Source organism: Mya arenaria, chromosome 5, assembly GCF_026914265.1.
Source record: "Mya arenaria isolate MELC-2E11 chromosome 5, ASM2691426v1".
Classification (NCBI taxonomy): domain Eukaryota; kingdom Metazoa; phylum Mollusca; class Bivalvia; order Myida; family Myidae; genus Mya; species Mya arenaria.
The window spans coordinates 70,674,555-70,696,293 of record NC_069126.1 but is presented as its reverse complement, the minus strand read 5'-3'; the positions used below and the strand labels follow the sequence as shown (position 1 = coordinate 70,696,293).

The 21,739-nt window shown below is 35.7% G+C and overlaps 1 protein-coding gene across 3 annotated transcripts in view; it reads right to left on the bottom strand.

The window, feature by feature from the left end:
• LOC128233929 (uncharacterized) overlaps positions 1 to 21,739 on the bottom strand; it is a 95,098-nt gene that overhangs the window by 12,539 nt on the left and 60,820 nt on the right. For all 3 annotated transcript variants that reach the window (XM_052947810.1, XM_052947809.1, XM_052947811.1), the window contains exons 5-6: positions 12,233 to 12,328; positions 3,920 to 4,042 (exon numbers count right to left, since the gene is read on the bottom strand). In XM_052947810.1, the coding sequence (XP_052803770.1) occupies positions 3,920 to 4,042; positions 12,233 to 12,328 (219 nt within the window). The remainder of the gene's footprint in view (positions 1 to 3,919; positions 4,043 to 12,232; positions 12,329 to 21,739) is intronic.

The following is a 21,739-nucleotide window of genomic DNA, read 5'->3' as shown; positions in this document are numbered from 1 at the left end:
CATTATGCCCCCCCCCCCCCCCTGAGCGCCATGTTGTCAGGATTATATGGACAATTGAATGAAATATGCATGGACCGAAATGACAGCTGATTTGTCACTGACATTGGATGCCGTTGAGGCAGTTTTAAGATTACGACCATTCAAAGTGTGAGGAGAGTGTGTTATGACCATGATCTTTGACAATGACTCTATGACCTCAAAATCCATAGGAGTCATCAGCTGGTCACCAAAAATCTAAATGTCAAGTTTGAGGGCCATGGGTGCAGGCATTGACAAGTTATCACAGAGATGAGTTTTTTTCATTCAAGGTCACTGTGACCTTGACCTTCGACCCCTAAAATCATAAGGGGTCATCTACAGGTCAGACACAACTCCAAGTCAGATTTGAGGGCCATGGGTGCAGGCATTGTCGAGTTATCACTCGAAACATTTTCGCATCAAGGTCACTGTGAACTTGACCTTTGACCCAATGACTCCTAAAATCAATAAGGGTCATTTCCTGGTCAGGCCCAACTTCCGTGTCAAGTTTGATGATCATAGGTTCACGCATTGTTGAGATATCACTGGGAAAAGATTTGTTAACTTTTTTGCCTTAAAGGTTACTGTGACCTTGACCGTGGCCTGATAACCCCAATGTCAAGAAGGGTCATCTACTGGCCAGGCCCAACCTTCATGTCAAGTTTGATGACCATAGCTCCAGGAATTGTCGAGTTTGCTTTCAAGATCACTGTGACCTTGACCTTTGACCCCTAAAATCAATAGGCCCAAGGCCCAACCTCCAAGTCAAGTTTGAGGGCCATGCGTGCAGGCATTTTTGAGTTATCACTCGCACAACCTTTTACCATTCAATGTCACTGTGACCTTGACCTTTGGCCCAATGACCCCTAAAATCAAAAGAGGCAATCTAATGGTCAGGCCCAATCTCCAAGTCAAGTTTGAGGACCATGGGTGCAGGCATTGTCGAGTTATCACTCGCACAACCTTTTACCATTCAAGGTCACTGCGACCTTGACCTTTGGCCCGATGACCCCCAAAACAATAGGGGTCATCTACTGGTCAGGCCCAACCTCCAAGTCAAGTTTGAGGGTTAAGGGTGCAGGCATTGTCGAGTTATCACTTGGACAACCTTTTTACCATTTAAGGTCACAGTGACCTTGACCTTTGGCCCGATGACCCCCAAAAACAGTAGGGGTCATCTACTGGTCAGGCCCAACCTCAAGTCAAGTATAAGGACTATGAGTGCAGGCATTGTCGAGTTATCACTCGGACAACCTTTTACCATTCAAGGTCACTGTGACCTTGACCCGATGATCCCCCAAAACAATACGGGTCATCTTCTGGTCAGGCCCAACTTCCATATCAAGTTTGATGACCATAGGTCTAGGCATTGTTGAGTTATCACTCGGACAAGCTTTAAAATTATTTTACCATTAAAGGTCACTGTGACCTTGACCTTTGACCCCATCCCTTAAATCAATAGGGGTCATCTACTGGTCAGGCCCAACCTTCATATCAAGTTTGATGACCATAGGTCGAGGAATTGCTGAGTTTTAAGTCGGACAAGCTTTGGTCTACCGACGGACGGACCGACCGACCGACCGACATGTGCAAAGCAATATACCCCTCTTCTTCGAAGGGGGGCATAACTATAGTTTTCTGCCAGCAATGCATTTGAGAAATTATTACACACCACTGAGGCTCATATGACATAATACATTATGGCCAGTCCGCCTCTGAGGGTTAAAATGGAGTGAGGTGTTAAAATTGGCAACTATTGAAAATCTATCTTAAAAAGCAGTTGCTCAATTTGAGACCATGTGGGTACCATTTTTATCCCCCGCCGAATCGAAGATTTCGGTAGGGGGATATTATTTTGGCTATTTACACTCCGTCCTTCCGTCTGTCTGTCTGGTACCATATCTTGGGAGGTATTGATCAGAAAATGTTTAAACTTGGTCAGATGTCCCTCTTGATCAAATCTTGACCACATATAAAAGTCGGCCACATGGGGTCAAAAACTAGGTCACTAGGTCAAATCTTAGAAAAATCTTTGGAACATACTAGAGGCATTATACATGGTCAAATATTCATGAAACTTAATCAGATTGTTTTCCTTGATGAAATCTTGGACTTATCTAAAACTGGGTCACATCTGATCGAAAATTAGGTCACTAGGTCAAATCTTAAGATTTTTTTGTCTGAAATGGTCGGATTATGTTCAAACTTGGTCATGATGTACCCCTTGATGAAATATGGACCGCTTGTAAAAGTGGGGCACATGGGGTCAAAAACTAGGTCACTAGGTCAAATCTTAGAAAATTCTTTTAAACACATTAGAGGCATTATGTATGGTCTAATATTCATGAAACTTAATCAGAATGTTTTCCTTGATGAAATCTTGGACATGTTTTCAACTGGGTCACACGTGATAAAAAATTAGGTCACTGGGTCAAACCTTTCAAAAATCTTGTCCAAAACTATTCTATGGTGGTAATTGGTCGGATTATGTTCAAACATGGTCAGAGTGTTCTCTTGGGTTAAATTTCGATTGTGTTTTAAGTGGGTCATATGGGTCAAAAACAAGGTCAATAGGTCAAATCTTAGAAAAAATATTGGGAACACACTAGAGGCAATCTAATATCCATGAAACTTAATCAGACTGTTTTCCTTGATTGTTGTTAAATAGTTCGAAATTGGGTCACAGTCATGGGGTCAGAAACCAGGTCAGTTCTAGGTGAAATCTTTGAAAAATTGTGTCCCTAACCAAACATTGGTATTGAATAGTCAGTTATGTTCAAATTTGGTCAGAATGTTTGCCTTAATGAAATCATACAAGAATTTTAAAATTAGTCACATGGGGTCAAAAACTAGGTCACTAGGTCATATATTACAGAAATCTTGGGAACGCTCTAGAGGCAATACATCTGCTCTAATTTCCATGAAACTTAATCAGATTGTTTGCCTCAATGAAATCCTGGAATAGCTTGAAACTAGTAGGTCATGTGGGGTCAAAAATATGGTCACTGGGTCATATCTTAAAAAAAACTTGTGGACACTCTAGAGGCTATATTTTCTTGCAATATATCTGGACCAATCTTTATGATACTTGGTCAGAATGTTTGACTTGATGAAATCTTAGATTCGTTTGGAACTGGGTAACATGGAGTCATAAACTAGGTTTTTTGGTCAATTCTAAATGCTACATTAAATACAATAATTTTTTTTTATTTCAAACAGTTGCAATCAAACTCAAACTTATTTCACCAACAATTGATTTCCATTCCTTGACTTAGCCCAATCAGGCGGGGGATATCAATTCAATGAATTGGCTTGTTCTATTTTTAAATCAGATTGTGCTAGGTTCTCCCAAAAAAACAATTCTTCTTATCAGATCAATCATACCTTTCTCTCTGTGATGAAACTGAAAATTGGCTCAAATTACAAACAATCACTATGTACATGAGCAATGCCCAAGCATCAGCCCCCTTACGTATACATATACACATGCAGAATGTTATAATAATGTATTGAGTCAGGCAGATATCAATATATTCATCAATAATTATTATATATGTCATATAACATATATATATATGTGCTTTTGATAAGTTTCCTCTTGTCAGTTTAAAGGGGCACAATATAGGCTGATGCCAATTTTTTTGTATTACTGGTATTGGATTATTAATATTTTTAACTTATTTCACTTGAATAAATGATCAAAACATAAAAAATCATAGTGATATTTCAGCTCATTTTTAACTTGAGAATTTGAGGCCAAGTATTAAACTATTAATTGAAAAAAACATGTTCATAAATCCAAATTTTTTTTATTTAAAAGAAAAAAAAATGTATAATAATAATTAGTATTAAATACTTTACAGACTAAATTATAAACATTACACAGAAATATCTCACATACCTAGGACATAGTAGAGAACTACTGCAACAATGCTGTACACAAAACTGAAAACGACCCAAACACTCATGCAAAGGTAGGTTGAGGCACACAAGCTACCTGATAGCCAATTCCTTGCTTTTTGAACTGAAAATATACAAAGTAAAGACTATAACATATAATAACAGGTTTCTAAATGGCTATGGTATGCCCTTGGTCTCCATCACGACTTGGCCTCTAAAGAAACTTACTCACCTATGAAATCAGCTCATTTCGAGGTCTAATTGCCTTTCAGTCTTCAACAAGAATATTTTTACAACCTAATACTTTCTATAATATATTATAACTATGACCAGCTTAGTTAAGGATGATTTAAGTAGCTGATGCGAAATTCGAAGCCCTAATGACTTCTGGTTTTGAAATTGACAGTATTCAGAAATTGTAGCCCTGAACCATGGATGGTATTATTTGATCAATCTTGGTAGAGAACAATTTAATAGGTAATGACACTTACTGAATAATAAAGCTCTAAGCCTACTGTTTTGAGATATAGTGGGTTTAAAAATTACCCATATTCAAACTGGTCCAGCCCTTCCCTAAATTTGCCACGAATTGGATGTGGAAAATGGGTGGCAGTTGGTGGAGTATTGGAACGGGTGGCACTTGGTGTAAAACGATGAAAAACAGAATAAAATGGGACTTTGATCTAATTTTTCACCATTTTCCACCAAATGCCACCCCAACATGGCACTTGGTGGAGTATTGGAACATTTTCCACCAAATGCCACGTGGCAATTTTTTTCACCAAATGCCACCCCAACGTGGCACTTGGTGGAGTATTGGAACGTTTTCCACCAAATGCCACGTGGCAAATTTTTTCACCAAATGCCACCCCAACGTGGCAGTTGGTGGAGTATTGGAACGTTTTCCACCAAATGCCACGTGGCAGTTGGTGGCAAATTTTTCACCAAATGCCACCCCAAGGTGGCAGTTGGTGGAGTATTGGAACAATTTTCCATCAAATGCCACGTTCAGTTTCTTTGATCTTTTTTCACCAAATGCCATGCCAATGTGGCAGTTGGTGGAAATTATGTGGCACTTGGTGGAAATAAAATCATGGGATTTATGAAGTATGCATACAACAACCTAAGAACAACAAAAATCATTTCTTTGCAGTCATTTAGTTTCATATGTACACAAAATTACAAAGGATCACAGTTGATGGTGAAGAGCTGTCTGCATTTCTACATTTGGAGAAATCCTGAAAACAGTTTTAGTATTATTTATTTTGGAGGTTTCATTTTAGCTATCATTATTCAAAATATATTTCAAAATTAGATGCATAAATAAAATGACAACATTAAAAACATACTCTTAAATAAGTTTCTTCAGCTTTGGGCCTAGCCAGATTAATACCAAGTATAACAACAAAATGATATACCATAACTAATTATAGAATTCAGCCTCATACATTAAATCATTGCAAATATGTTTTACAAGAGCACTTGTCTGTTGTATTAGCAATGACAATACAGGTAAAAAGTTAATTTAACTACCGGTTTTGGTATTTTGAATATTGAAATGTCAATAACCTGTTTCTTTCCTTTAGTGATGCAGTCATTCGGTTGTTGTTTTCTGCAAGTTTGGCTATACTTCTTCTGCTATAGAAGTCCCCTATTCATATTTCTTTCTGAAAAAAGCGATCATTTTAATAAATCTGTTCAATATAACAGGGTTTGCCTCACAGAAGAATGTTATTTGTTCTACAATTTGTTCTACAAATGTCTTTGGAAACATGTGTACACCAAGATTCACTTTAATATCTTTATTTTTTCAAAATCATGCAGCCAACAACATGAATTACACCAAGGCTTTGTCAATACCAATAACGATTTTTCTTAAAAACACACACACCCTTTAGATCATATACATCTTCTACATCTTTTCTTGACTGGCATTCAATATTGTTTATCTCACCCTTCATAGCACTTAGCACTTTTAAATAAGTATAAGCTAATAAAATATGATAAAACTATGAGGTCAGTCTTCATTTAAGTTATTGTAATATTCAAATATTTACCAAAAAGGTCTTAGAATCTTGTCCAAGTACATTGTCATCCTTATGGGGGGGTTTTGTCTGGAAAAAATGTGTATAACATTTCTTTATACATCTTCAACTTCATTGTACAAATTGAATGATAATTTTTAAACTTAGTACATTGCTTGACTGAGTATTTGTCAATTATTTTGGAATAAAGTGAAACATACTTGACAGTACATGCATAAAGCTTATCTCTTAGTCAAACTTTAAACAAAGACAAAGAGCCTAATATGTGTAAAAATAAAATAAAATGATAAGTCATGATCTTTTTTGGATGTTAATATGATAAAAAAAACAGTTACCTTATAATCAATCCATTTTATTAAACAAAACTGCACAAATTTTTTTCTCACTATTCAAAGTTCCACAAAATTAATGCTAGTAACTGTCAGAAGATTCAAATATTTTGAGGAGATTTTCCAGCAGAGAGGTCATTCCGAGTTTAAATCAAACATTAATGCATCCCTGTACCTTTGGGGAAATAGCAACAGAGCACATGTACACAGAAAACTTAGTTTAACTCATCATTATCATGATCATGATAATCACCATCACATTGTTGTTGTTGTCATCATCATCATCATCATCATCATCATCATCATCATCATCATCATCACCACCACCACCACCACCACCACCACCACCACCAACAACATCATCATCATCATCATCATCATCATCAATTACAACATGTTGTTGTTGTCACCACCACCACAATCATCATGATCACTATCACCACCACCACAATCATCATAATCACCAATACCACCACAATCATATTCACCAACACCACAATGAACTACCAACAACAACACAATTGTCAAAATCAACCACCACCACCACCACCACAATCATCATAATCACCACCACCACCACCACCACCACCACCACCATCATAATCATTATCAATAGAACCACCAACATCATAATCATCATCAATAGAACCACCAACATCATAATCATCATCAATAGAACCACCAACATCGTAATCATCATCAGTATAACCTGAGCAACATTACCAGTTAGTTTTAAATAGTAGCATATGTAATGATGCTAAAACAGCAGCATGAACAGCAACTGTCGTAAATTCTATTATTATTCCATCATGATAAGTAATGGTTCCATTTTACAGAACTCTTGAGATTTTCTAAGTCTTTTTTCACCAAATGCCACCCAAAAAATTAACTAAGTTCATTTTTTCACCAACTGCCATATGAAAAATTAACTAAGTCCAACTTTTTCACCAAGTGCCACATGAAAAAAAAACTGAGTTCAATTTTACACCAACTGCCACCTCCAGTTGGGTGGAAATTTCATGGCAGTTGGTGGAATTCTTGATATTCCACCAAGTGCCACCCATTTTCCACCAAGTGCCACCCATTTGCCATGGATTTGGGTGGCATTTGGTGGAAGTTGGTGGCAAATTTAGGGAAGGGCGCCTGATCTTTTGCCCAATATGACCCATTGTCACACTTAAAGTCCTGTTATATTTAAGTAATGTAAACCTATTTTTTGTATGTCTATATCAAATAGCCTATCTGGCACCTTATGGACATTTTCAACCCCAAGAATGATAAAAACAAGAGCTGTCATAGAGACAGCGCGCTCGACTAATATGCCGCTTTTCAGTGTAAGGATTGAAAAGTTTTGGCGAAACATGGATCACTGTAAAATTAGATTAGATTTCAATGCAATACAAGATGTATTTGCTAAGATATTAACATGAATGTGGTTACATGCAAAATTTTAACCAGAATTTATAAGTCCAATAATAAAGGGCCATTTTTTGTGTGCAAAATACAGTTATCGAACTTGGTTATTCAAGTTAGTTGGGTGGTTGAGTACCACTGTATAAAGTCTCAATGCAATACATCAAGTAGTTGCTGAGTTATTAACCTATGTGTGCTTACATGCAAAACCTTAACCAGAATTTCTAAAACAAATAATAAAGGCCAATTATTTGCATTAAATTCAAATAAGTGTTATCTTACTTCATTAATTTAGTAGGTTAGATAGTTGGGTATACATATCAAAAGTTTCAATGCAATACATGATGTGTATACTGAGATAATGACTTAAAGGTACTAATGCATGCAAAACCTTAACCAAGGTGTGACGCCGACGCTGACGCCTGGGTGAGTAGAATAGCTCTCCTTATTCTTCAAATAGTAAAGCTAAAAATGCAATTACAAAATGCAACAAAACGAAAGTATAATTTTAATCTAGCACACTCAACACTGGTCAAGACAAGAAAAAACAGATATTCCAATACCTTATCCACTAATCCACGAGCGGACTTCGATACATATTGAGCATACATTCATTACATCATGTGATAATGTAAATCCACCAATCAGGCAACAACAAAGCATGGAAAAAGTGGTCTTCAAAGGCAATATTTATGCAAATATCAACATATGCTGAAGGATATTCCAGCTTATAGTATCTTAGATTTAACACTCCTAATGATTTACCACACCTTATTTCTGCATGCACAAAAAGAGCATTTCACAAAAGTATGAGCGACTTATGTAACCTGCAATGTTTTACTTTACAACGTTGATGTTATGATAGTGAGTGGATTTGTTTGGTATTTCCAACACATTTCTTTTTAATAAAGCATCATGTGTACCTTGGGAATTTATCGGACATTATATGAGACTCTATCATAGTTATATACAGTCTTTTCTTGCATACCGGATGTGTGTTTCCGTTCATGTGACCGGTGCTGGAAAACCCCGTCTTACAACCCCCATGTAAGATGAGTCACGCGCAACAACCCGCCACTTGTATGGTTTATTAAAGTAAAGTATGCCATTTCAATAAAGTGCAGTCAAATATATAAGTATATATGCAAGACTTTTGTTTGAAATTGAAAATAAATAATTGAAAAAACAGGATTTTTAGAGAAATTTTTTCACGTCAATAGTGATTTAAAATTACTGCGCTTTATGACATCAGTTGACAACGTTGCACACGCGAAAAATCCGACCCTCGGGCACCCTACGTGGCCGGTAATTTGGCAAGCCTCGTTACCGGCTAACGCACGTGCCCTCGGGTAGGATCTGTACTGGAAACACATGATAAATACTTATATTATTTTTTCTCGAATTATTTAATCCTAAATATAGTGGCGCTGAGGCTTTAACCCATAATAGCATGCTGAGACTATCAAGGTTGAATTAATAAAAGGGATAAGAAACTTGAACACAAAATATTTTGACCAAAGATGACCAACTTCTTGAAGATTGGATAAACAATGCTGAATTTATAAAAGTAATGAAACTTTTACCTGAGTTGACCCATACTCAAACTGCTGAGAGATATTCAGACTGATGTTCTCTCTCTCTCTCTCTCTTAAAAATTGGTGAATTTGGTAAAGGAATGGGAATTTTTACACACAATTTTGTCTTAGTATTTTTATATTTAACCTCAGATGACCCACATTTCCACTGTTCTAGTAGATCATGTTGACATATATTTTGACCAATTTCCATGAAGATCAGATAAAAGCTGATGTATTTATGACACATAAATGACACCTCTTAATGTCTATATACAACTTGTGGTGGCCATTCCTTACCCTATTGGCAGGATCTGAAGAAACTTGGTTCTACAAATAATATATCTAAGATATAAGCACAAGTTGTCGTAGATTAAAACATTTACTCTTAGTTTTGGCTGTCATGCTGTTCACTAAACTAGATACACAGTCAATAGAAGGAAGCTTGAACAGGTCAAGTTTTGAAAACATCAGCCAAGCAGTTCCAGGGAAATTGACAATGCTAATTACAAACAAGTCATTTTAAAATCTGTCCATACAAGAGAAAGTTACAGCCCGGACGTGACAACCTATACTCTATGTCCTTATATATGCAGCATTCAATTGTGAATAAACAACTAAGTGTGACCTTGACCTTAGAGGTAGGGACATGGGTCTTGTACACGACACCTCGTCTTGGTATGTCAAACAAATGTGGCAAGTTATTTAAAAATCTGTCCATACAAGAGAAAGTTACACGCCAAACTATAATCTGTGTCCTTATTAGCAGCATTCCATTGTGAATGAACACCTAAGTGTGGCCTTGACCTAAGAGGTAGGGACACAGTTCATGCACGCGTCACGTCGTCTTAGTATGTGGAACACAAGTTATTTTAAAATCTGTCCATACAAGGGAAAGTTACAGCCCGGACACGACAACCTATACTCTATGTCCTTATATGCAGCACTCCAATGTAAATCAACATCTAAGTGTGACCCTGACCTTAGAGGTAGGGACACGGGTCTTGCACGCGACACATAGTCTTGGTTTGTGGAACACATGTGGCAAGTTATTTTAAAATCTGTCCTTACAAGGGAAAGTTATAGCCCGGACACGACAACCTATACTCTATGTCTTTATATGCAGCACTCCATTGTGAATAAACACTAAGTGTGACCTTGACCTTAGAGGTAGGGACATGGTTCTTGCACGCGACACGTTGTCTTGGTATGTGGAACTCATGTGGCAACTTATTTTAAAATCTGTCCATACAAGGGAAAGTTACAGCCCGGACACGATATGCAGCACTCCATTGTGAATAAACACTATGTGTGACCTTGATCTTAGAGGTAGGGACACGGGTCTTGCATGTGACACGTCGTCTTGGTATGTGGAACACATGTGGCAAGTTATTTTTAAAATCTGTCCATGCACGGGAAAGTTACAGCCCGGACACGACAACCTATACTCTATGTCCTTATATGCAGCACTCCAATGTGAGTTAACACCTAAGTGTGACCTTGACCTAAGAGGTAGGGACACGGGTCTTGCACGCGACACATAGTCTTGGTTTGTGGAACACATGTGGCAAGTTGTTTTAAAATCTGTCCATACAAGGGAAAGTTACAGACCGGACATGACAACCTATACTCTATGTCCTTATATGCAGCACTCCATTGTAAATAAACATCTAAGTGTGACCCTGACCTTAGAGGTAGGGACACGGGTCTTGCACGCAACACATAGTCTTGGTTTGTGGAACACATGTGGCAAGTTATTTTAAAATCTGTCCTTATTATTGATTTTTTTTTTAATTTGACTCTGAGGAGCATTGAACACATATTGTTTCACAGTCAGATATTGGTTTGAAGTGAAAAACACAAGGTATCCTAATGCATGAACGTTTGTAGTTGTTAATTTGTTTAATACTGAATTAGAATTTAAATTGTTACAAAACACTGAAAATGATATAATAATAACATAGTGTTTGTTTCAGATGTGACAGAATAATTGGAACTTAAGAGGCAGTCAGTGCAAGAAGTCAAACTGATCAGTTGCTAATGTTTAAAGGACATCCCTATAGCTGGAATTAAAAGGATTTTGTTCAGGATCAATTCTAAATTAGTATTTAGACCTTTTTTTGAAAAATATTACACTTGTCACGTTTATTTTAATGCTTCCGTTTTTTCTTTGGTGAAGTACATACATGTAGTTTACAGATTTTGACTGTCTATATGCATCCATATGCCCTGGCCGACTTTTGAAGTGAGACGGTATGTTTATCAGGGCTGTGACTTTATATGGTAATATTTTGTATATGAAAACCACATTAAACACTCATGGTACTATTTGTTAAAGACAGTAAAAAACAATTAACATCCTTTCCGTGTCTGAAACTTTGTTGGATTAATTACTTCACTATCAATAGGAGATGCTTTTATTGTGAATAAAAGGTCAGTAATGGCCGTTTCAACTTCTTTATTTAACACTTAATATGTTTCATAAAGTCAATGGGTTGATCATATATGCCTAAATGCACGGAAGCATTTGAACAAGTATCTATAAAAATTAATTTCAATAAGCAGGTGAATTGTGTTGAGGTCAATATTTTCAGTCTTGCTTTTGAAACTTTATGGTGATCTACCCCCTTAGTATAGCCTTTAAATTGACTGACGCAAGTCAGGTGTGTTTTGTCTTCATGATAATTTTTATAAGAAGATTTTAAAAAAATGGAAGAAAAATCTTTTTTTAATTAATTTCTCCTTCAAGATATTTTATTAAAAAATAATGCACTTTATTTCATTCTCCTTACGATTAAAAAAATAAATAAATATCTAAAGATAAAAAACTATGGCTTTACTGCAATTGCCGAAAGGCAGTTCATTTAAGGTATGGAAGTTGAAGTGTAAATATATATACCGAGTGTATATATATATATGTACTTTTTAAAAATAAGAACATGATTATATTTACCTGAAAATATAACAAACAAGACCACGGCTCCTGACAGAGTACTCAAGACAATGAAGATGACTGACCACACAATTTGAAGGACCTTACACTTGCAATCTGAAATAAACAAAAGAACATATCATATTTTAACTAAAATTACAAAAATGCACCAGCACATATTTATTGGCTGCATGGAATTTATGATGTTTACTTCTGAATTTTCACCAAATTCCTGAGTTTCCTTTTCCTAGAATGAATTTAAACCTACAAAGTTGACTTAACTGTTGCCTTGGTTAAAACAATTATATATATACAAATACTAAAAATGCCCAAATGCCACAAAACCAGGTTTTTAATATGAGCAATCAGTAATAAAAGCCATTAAATTTCTGATATGAGTAGGAGCCTAAAGAAATTGGGCGAAAACATTTAATTTTATATTTTTAGTGCATCCTATCTATGGCAGGGCTTCTAAAAACCGACAATTTGCCGCTCTGGACCAATATTAACTTTGCTGGACTGATTTCAGTGACTGAAAATGGCTAAAAAATCAGTCCGTAAATTGCTCATTTATTTCAATTTCGGTCCAAAACAGCTAAGTCAGTAAACAAGAGCTGTTACAGAGACAGCGCACTCGACTATCCCGCCGCTTTTCGGTGTATGGATTGAAAAGTTTTGGCGAAACATGCATAGATCACTGTTAGATAAGATTTCAATGCAATACATGATGTGCTGAGATATTTACATAAATTGAATTGGAAAATATTTGAGGTGGTTGCAAACTTTAAGTTTTCTAAGTCGAAAAAGGGGCATAATTCGGTCAAAATGCTTGATACAGTGACCTCCACCTGTGAACAGGTTGAGGGCATGATGGTGAACAAGGGTGCAAAGTTTCAAAGCTAGATGTCAAAGGACTTTGAAAATATTGAGGTGGTACTCAAACTTAAACATAAATTCTAAGTAGAACTAGAAGCGCTGCAATGTTATTTTTTGTTATGGGCAATCAGAAATTATAGCCAATTAATTTGTTGTATGAGCAAGTTCAATCTGCAGCTTCATATAAGCTATATTCACACTAAGATTCATCACTATCCATCAATTCTAACTAAGTTGTTGGGCAGAAAAACATTTTTCTATTTTTAGGAACAGTGACCTTGACCCCACCTCCCAAGCTAGCTCTTCACATAAGCTACCTTCGCTCTAAGTTTCATCAATATCTAACAATGCTAACTAAAGTTATTGGGCAGAAACCATTTTTCTATTTTAAGTAACAGTGACCTTGACCATTTTTCTATTTTAAGTAATAGTGACCTTGACCTTCGCCCCTCCCCACTCAAAAGCAATCCCAGGCTACCTCTTCACATAAGCAACTTACACACCAAGTTTCGTCAATATCTATCAATGCTAACTAAAGTTATTGGGCAGAAACCATTTTTCTATTTTTATTAACAGTGACCTTGACCTTAGCCCCACCCCCCTCAAAAGCAATCCCTAGCTAGCTCTTCCCATAAGCTACCTACACACCAAGTTTCATCAATATCTATCAATGATTACTAAAGTTATTGAACAGAAACCAATGTTTGACGTCCGAATATAACAACCTCATTCTGATAACCCGGTTTTCATTGAAAACCTGGTTAAAAAGGGGCATAATTTTGTCAAAATACTTGATATAGTTACATCCACCTGTGTACAGGTTGGGGGCATGATGGTGAACAAGCGTGCAAAGTTTCATAGCCAGATGTCAATGGACTTTGAAAATATTTAAGGTGGTACGCAAACTTTAACATAAATTCTAAGTAGAAAAAGGGCATATTTTTGTCAAAATGCTTGATAGAGTTACCTCCTCCTGTGTACAGGTTGGGGGCATGATGGTAAACAAGCGTGCAAAGTTTCAAAGCCAGATGTCAATGGACTTTGAAAATATTTGAGGTCAGGTACGCAAACTTTAACATAAGTGATTACGCCGACACCGACGCTCGGGTGACTAGGATAGCTCTCCTTATTCTTTGAATAGTCAAGCTAAAAATAGAAATTGTAAAACACAAAGAGTGTTTGTGGCTTCCTTAAATACAAGGGGATATCTTTGAGGGTGATACCATGGAAACGACTGAGTTAATTGACTTCACTGTATTTATTACATCAAAGAGATGTCAGATTCGCTGTCTTTTTCTTATATATACATTAATTGTCACACTTTCATAATTTTATAATATTTTGTCTTCTAGAAACATATAGTTTTGGCACCTTGCGTCGGGCGGGCAGATTAATCGTCTCAATTTTATTGGCCATGTATTGGCATGACTTTTTGTAACATCCTTTATCATTGGATGATGATAGTTTTGGCAATTCTCTAAAAGTTGTGTCTTTCCTCGCTCAAGTCACTTTTACTGTCGACTTCGAAGTGTTTCATCTCATAATAAAACAAGGAAATAGACACATTTCTTGATCCTTTTTAGGTAAGAATTTTGCTTTTTTGCGTAAGGGTATTCTATCTTTTTTAATGATTAACAGTTGTATTTGAGACTTAAATGTTTCTGTTTAAGAAACATGCTATAGTTATTTCAATGATATTGTAATAATTAAAGATAATTTGGAATGAAAAATCAGTTTTGATATGTTTATAAATATATAAGTAATTTCTTATAATTATCATGCTCTGATTATGTATAACTGATTCCTGTATGAAGCGTTATACTGTCAATGGCTTATTCACCCAAGTCACATCTAAGCGCTGTACACTTTTCGGTCATTCTTTTGGCTCCATTGTTCACTTTTCGTTAGATAGCTAACATAGTCATTCCATGATCCATGCAGAAGAGATTGAAAAAAGCAGAAATTTGTCAGTGAAAAAGTTTTAAGCTTATTTGACTTTTTTAAGACAGCAAAAGATGTTGAAATGTATGTATATTGCTTCTTTGTATACTTTTGAAAAAAGCTTACTCGGAAATTGATGTGAGACTTTGCAATGCATTAATTGTTTGTTTATCTAATTGCTCATTGTCAATCAAGATTAAGTTGAAGTTTAAGAGTAACTTATTATTTGAAAATATTGAAAACATTATTCTGTATTATGAAATGTTGTTCAATATACTTATATGTTATTCACTTTTTACCGTTGACTTCAAATTGTTTCGTCTCATAATAAAACAAGAAAATAGACACATTTCTTGATCCTTTATACATCTCGGGAAGAGTCACTAAGAGGTGTTTGCACATGTGCACAATACAAAACTACAAAGATCCATTATCTTTATATTAAGAATACAATTGCCATTGTTACTTCACATAAGGCCATAATTTTCCAAATTTATTAATAGTCCTGCCCTAATTCTATATCATATCAACAGCCACACACTTGATTTACTAAAGATTCTTACCACTGAGAGGCGCCTTTACATCATTTTAAGCAAATATAATTAAAAGATTGTTGTTGATTTTGAACCTCTGGAAGCCCTGATTATATATATAAACATATTTATGTTTATTAAAAATCAGTTGAATGTTGATCCACTGTAGCTATTTTAGCATTGAGCAAACCAATCACAATCCTGTAACGCTTTTGTCATTTGACCTTTTTCCACCAGTCACAATTAATTATGATGGCAGCATTTCCTGGTAGGAATGCTGCAGAATTCCATGATCTCCTTGACCTTAATTTTGTATCAATTACTATCTAAATCAGCTATGTTGGCTTCAAAGCACCGCTTACGAATTGTCATATCATGAAAAAGTATTGACAGAATACACATCGCAATAATATCTCTGACAGAATCCTTCGGACATCTCTAAAATTAGAGCTTTTAAGCATTTTCTCTCGATTTGTTCACACATTATTTTGCCTGCGTCCTATCTATGGGTTCATTCTATACACAGACATTTACAGAAAATGCCCACAAGAGGTCTAATAGAATCCATGAAAACAATGTTATTTATCAGTTTTTCTTACAAGAAGAGTAAAAACAGAAGGGTCAAAAACAGTAAATCGACCATAGCCCTCTTGGTTGCTATGTACAATGTTATCCAAAACAGTGAAACTCACTAAAAGTTTCTTGAAATAAATCCCAATTTGATAGTGTTGAAACACATTCATTTCAAGTTCAAAAACTAAAAAAACAGTGCTGTAAGAGGGTTCTATGATGAGAATGAGTGGTGCATGTTGAAAAGTCAGAGACACCAATTCCAGGTTCATATCCTCATCCGGTGGCTGAATCCCTCTTGAAGCACTGGTTTCCAAGCAAAAATTATTACATGTACATCACAATTGATGAATAGGATTAGTAGTCATTTATTTGCAACCCAAAAATTAAGTAAAGAGCCCTACTATCCCTACTTTATGCCTTGAATATCACTATTTTACCCTTCTTTTTCTAAAAAATCCTCCTACTTTTATCCCTACTTTTTTGTTATTGGTCACTTGAAAGCCTGTGAAAGGGGTCAACTATCTGGCAGACAGACAAGCAGGCAGGGGTCAATTTGTAGGTACATAAAAAGCAAATTAAGTAGACCAACAACATTGATTTCTATGGTTGTAAAGGAGCAAGCATTGTTCATTTACTATTACTGCCATATTCTGGAGTAAAAATGTCTACCGGTATTTAATAACTTGTGACAATACAATTTTAACACATATAAGCAGAAATTTAGGATAATCTAAGTATGACAACAAATTGACAAGAAATCTGATTGTAAAAAGAAAATGCCAATTTTAAGATTATAATACTAACTTACAAGTTACAGTTGATCATTTAAACCATAAAAGAAAGACAGACTAAGGTCTTTCTGAGCATTTGAAGATATCCAAAGTTCAGAAGTATTTTTTGTAACAATTTAAGATGCTTTGCTTGGATTAAACTGCTTCTTTGTTATGTTTTTGTCCCTGTAGTTTGAATGTAATAATATCAGTAAATGTAAAACATATAAATAGTTCAAATGCTCAAGAGTTCACAGATAAAACTAATATATTAAAGGGGAGAACAGTCCTTGGGCAACCTGTGTTTGGTTAGGATCAGGAATATATAAGATATGTACATGGGTATTGTCAAGCACTGCCCCTGCGAAAAAGGTTCATGAAGTTCATGAACTATTTCAAAAGTTCATGAACTTTCAAATAAGTTCATGAACTTTGAAATATTTTTTGTGAAGTTCATGAACCAAGAATTGTGTGACTGTTATTGTGATTATTTATTAGTTCATGAACTTTTGACCAGTTAACTGAAAGTTCATGAACCACATTTTAAGTTGATGAACTTTTGAATAAGTTCATGAACTTTGAAAGATTGTTTGTCAAGTTCCTGAACATTTCATTAAGGTTCAGCAGAACTGCAACGTAAGATTCAGCTACTAGAGCTACAGTGGACTCACCGATATGAATGTTAACTAATGTGTCAATCAACTCTTCAGCAGGCAAAATGTAAGTGGTATACCACTGTATTTCAGTGGTATACATAAATACACCAGTATTTCAATGAAATACCACATAATACCAGTGGAATACAAAGGCATTTCAGTAGTAAACATAATAACACTGGTATTCCAATGGTAACCAATAATCAGTAGTGGTATGCCACTGGCCTTTTTTTTCACTTGTATAACACTGGATTTCCAGTGGACTGGATTAAGAAAATTAAAATAGTAAATGAAATTAAATCAGGTTAAGTGCTAAATGTATAAGATATAAGGGTTAGTTTGGATTCTGGTTACATTATTAAGACATGCTATTATGTGGGTCGATGGGGGACACAGTAGCTAGGCCCCTTAGCCTTAGGGATGTACTCTGTTGATAGGCATAGGGGGGCTGGCCCTCTTGAAGCTTGTGGGAAATAAGCATTTTAAGTACCAAGATTGCATTTAAACATATATTTTCTAGTTGTTAATGCAGCAGTTAGACAATTGTAACAACGCCCCCCTCCACCACCCCCAGGGCCGGGGTACACCAGGGATTGTCAGAGAGGGGAATGTGGCATATTTTTACCTTTCTTGTTCATCAACTTCATATACAGATTGTCTGTGATTTGTAGCTCAAGAAATATTCTTAACAAGGTCTTGAAAAATGAAAGAATATAAATTAGAGTAAATTAATTGATTTTACTTACCAAAAGATATTATCTACCTTCAAGTTTCTGCAATTGGTTTCAACTAAATGAACAATGTGAAGCCAATGCTAAAAATAGAATCCAACAACGTCATCATGGTCATGTGATTGCAGAGTCATTCAATTGCATCATCATACTCAGTTGATTCTGGTTGACTTTGGTATGGGGTTACGCCATAACTTTAATGTGTAGTAAACATCAAAAAAACATATCTACATTAAAGTTATGAAAGCCAGAACAAGAGTTTTAGTTAAGATAACTTTAAAATTTATGAAGTTTTTTTCTTTTCATGAAAGCATCATAGTTGATTTCAAATATGGAACCAAATATATATTTGACAGAAGTGAATGTAGCTGTTAATACAAAGTCATACATTTATTGTTTTTAAGGGGAGGACCCATTTCTCTCAAACATAGCCATTCTACTAGCAGAGCAATGCCCCTTAGCTGTCATATGACTCAAGAACTTGACAGTAGATCGCAATTTGTTTACTTTCACTTTGAGGCTTATGTGAATCGTCCTGAACCTACAATTAATACTAGCGAATTTTGTTTCAACTGCATTAAAAAGTGAAACTTCAATGTGAACAGCTTAAAATCTCATCAATTCTATAATCTTCTGGAGTTAAAATAATTTTAAATTGGCCTCATTTTCAAGGAAGAAGACTTTATTTATGTATATTAAACTTGCTTTTTATCATCAAAATCTAAATTCAATGTCATATTTTTCAGGGAAAACAGACTTAAAATAGAGGAAGACAACTGTCATTTTATTGAGAATGAAAAGGAGTACATGGGCGATACACATTACTGCACTGCAGTATAGAATCAAATCATCTACCAACTCCATGTTTAAGTTGCTGTGGGCATCAACATTGATACAGATGCAATTTTGGAAACTGTAAAAAAATATGAGTTACACCATCTTAACCAAAGAAAAACTGTTCCTCTATAATGATGAAGGACTGGTTTACACAAACTAGATGCTAAAAGTTTGGCATGTTGCTGTGATTACATAAATTTGAAAATTACACATCAACCCTAAAGAAGAAGAACCATCATCATCCACAATGATTGCGTCATTTGGCAATGTGTATATATACTCAAAACAGTGTTATGTGTCATAAAAAGTGGAAGTGTTATAAATGGACGACTTCTTGACAAAACCATAGAACTGTCATATTTTCTAATGATCAATCTTGTTTCATTATAACTTCTTAAACCATTATAAAAAATTTAATGAATTAGTATTATAAATGAATGTGTGTTCAATTGCATTTCTTATTTTTTTTAATATCAAATGTTTTTATTCTGTATGAGTTTGTTCTGCATGTAATGCTGTTGTTTAAGCTGACCTGGAAGTAAATATGTTGTAACATGTAAAATGGATATTGTTTCTAATTAATGTCACATATCTTGCCCAATGCAGACATTTAGAGCTATAAAAAATAAGTTGTAACGCTATACTTACAAGTGCAAAGCAAATTATAATAGTAAAAGGGAAATATTTTAGAACTATAAGAAATGTGTTTTGACTCGAGACTTTTCAATGTAAGGCAAAATTTGTATATGTATATGCTATTATATCTGCTCTTTTGGAATGATTTGTATTTGAGCTACTTTATTCCAGGGGTAAACCAGCGATATATATTTTGGTGGCAATTCTCGAAAAGTTTTCTGCTGGTATTCCAGTGGAATTGGGGAGTACCAGCTGTTAACCTTTAGTGAAAGACCACCAAAATGCATCGCTGGAATACCACAGTCATACCAGTGGTAAATTTTGGTGGTATTCCACTAAAAGTTTACCACTGACATTGTAGTATACCAGCAGTAAAATTTTAGTGAAATACCACCAAAATTTACCACTGGTATTTCAGTGAAAATCCACTGAAATACCAGCAGTAAACTTTTAGTGGAATAATTTACCGCTGGTATTTCAGTGGAATACCAATGGTATTAAACCACCGGCTGATACCGCTGGTATTTCAGTGATATACCACTGACATTTTTACTGGGGCAATTACTTCTTTGTGTGACCTACACCATGAACCCAGCTGCTTGTAGCATGTGCGAGCGCACATTGTCTCAAATGGTGAGCATTTGTGCTGAGTTATTTAAAAATCCTTCAAGTTGCTCAAGAGCTATGCAAAAGACATGAAATGTAGTCATATAATGATGTGAGAGGAACTTTAAAATCTTTAGAATAATATAATGTCATGTTCTAATCTTCAAAAAAAAAGACTATGGTTTAATTGAAAGTTATCTAAGACTATTTTATAAAACTAACCAAAAATATTAATAAGCATCATCAATTTTATGTTCCATTTTCAAAATAATACCATTTTTGCACCTCACTGAACATGATATTAAAAGGACATTGTTCTTTACTTTTAAACATGAACTATTTGATAATGTGTTCACATAATAATGAATAAATCATCCTCGGCATCCAAGCGTATCATAACCTATATGATACCCTGGGCAAAAAAGCTGTTAAAATCTCATACTTATGAATAACAGAGATGTTTGTCAAACATTACGCCCCCTCTGACCGCCATGTTGTCAGGATTATATGGACAATTGAATAAAATATGCATGGACCGAAATGACAGCTGATTTGTCACTGACATTGGATGCCGTTGAGGCAGTTTTAAGATTATGACCATTCAAAGTGTGAGGATAGAGTGTGTTATGACCATGACCATGACCTTTGACTCTTATGACCTCAAAATCCATAGGAGTCATCAGCTGGTCACCAAAAATCTAAATGTCAAGTTTGAGGGCCATGGGTGCAGGCATTGACAAGTTATCACACAGGCAAGCTTTTTTCTTTCAAGGTCACTGTGACCTTGACCTTTGCCCCAATGACCCCCAAAAACAATAGGGGTCATCTACTGGCCAGGTCCAACCTCAAAATCAAGTTTGAAGGCCATGGGTGCAGGCATTGTCGAGTTATTACTCGGACAACCTTTTATCATTCAAGGTCACTGTGATCTTGACCTTTGGCCCAATGACCCCTAAAAACAATAGGGGTCATCTTCTGGTCAGGCCCAACCTCTAAGTCAAGTTTGAGGGCCATGGGTGCAGGCATTGTAGAGTTATCACTCGGACAACCTTTTACCATTCAAGGTCACTTTGACCTTGACCTTTGGCCCGATGACCCTCCAAAACAATAGGGGTCATCTACTGGCTAGGCCCATCCTCCAAGTCAAGTTTGAGGGCCATGGGTGCAGGCATTGTCGAGTTATCACACGGACAACCTTTTACCATTCAAGGTCACTGTGATCTTGACCTTTGGCTCAAAGACCCCCAAAAACAATAGGGGTCATCTACTGGTCATGCCCAACCTCCAAGTCAAGTTTGAGGGCCATGGGTGCAGGCATTGTCGAGTTATCTTTCGGACAACCTTTTACCATTCAAGGTCACTGTGACCT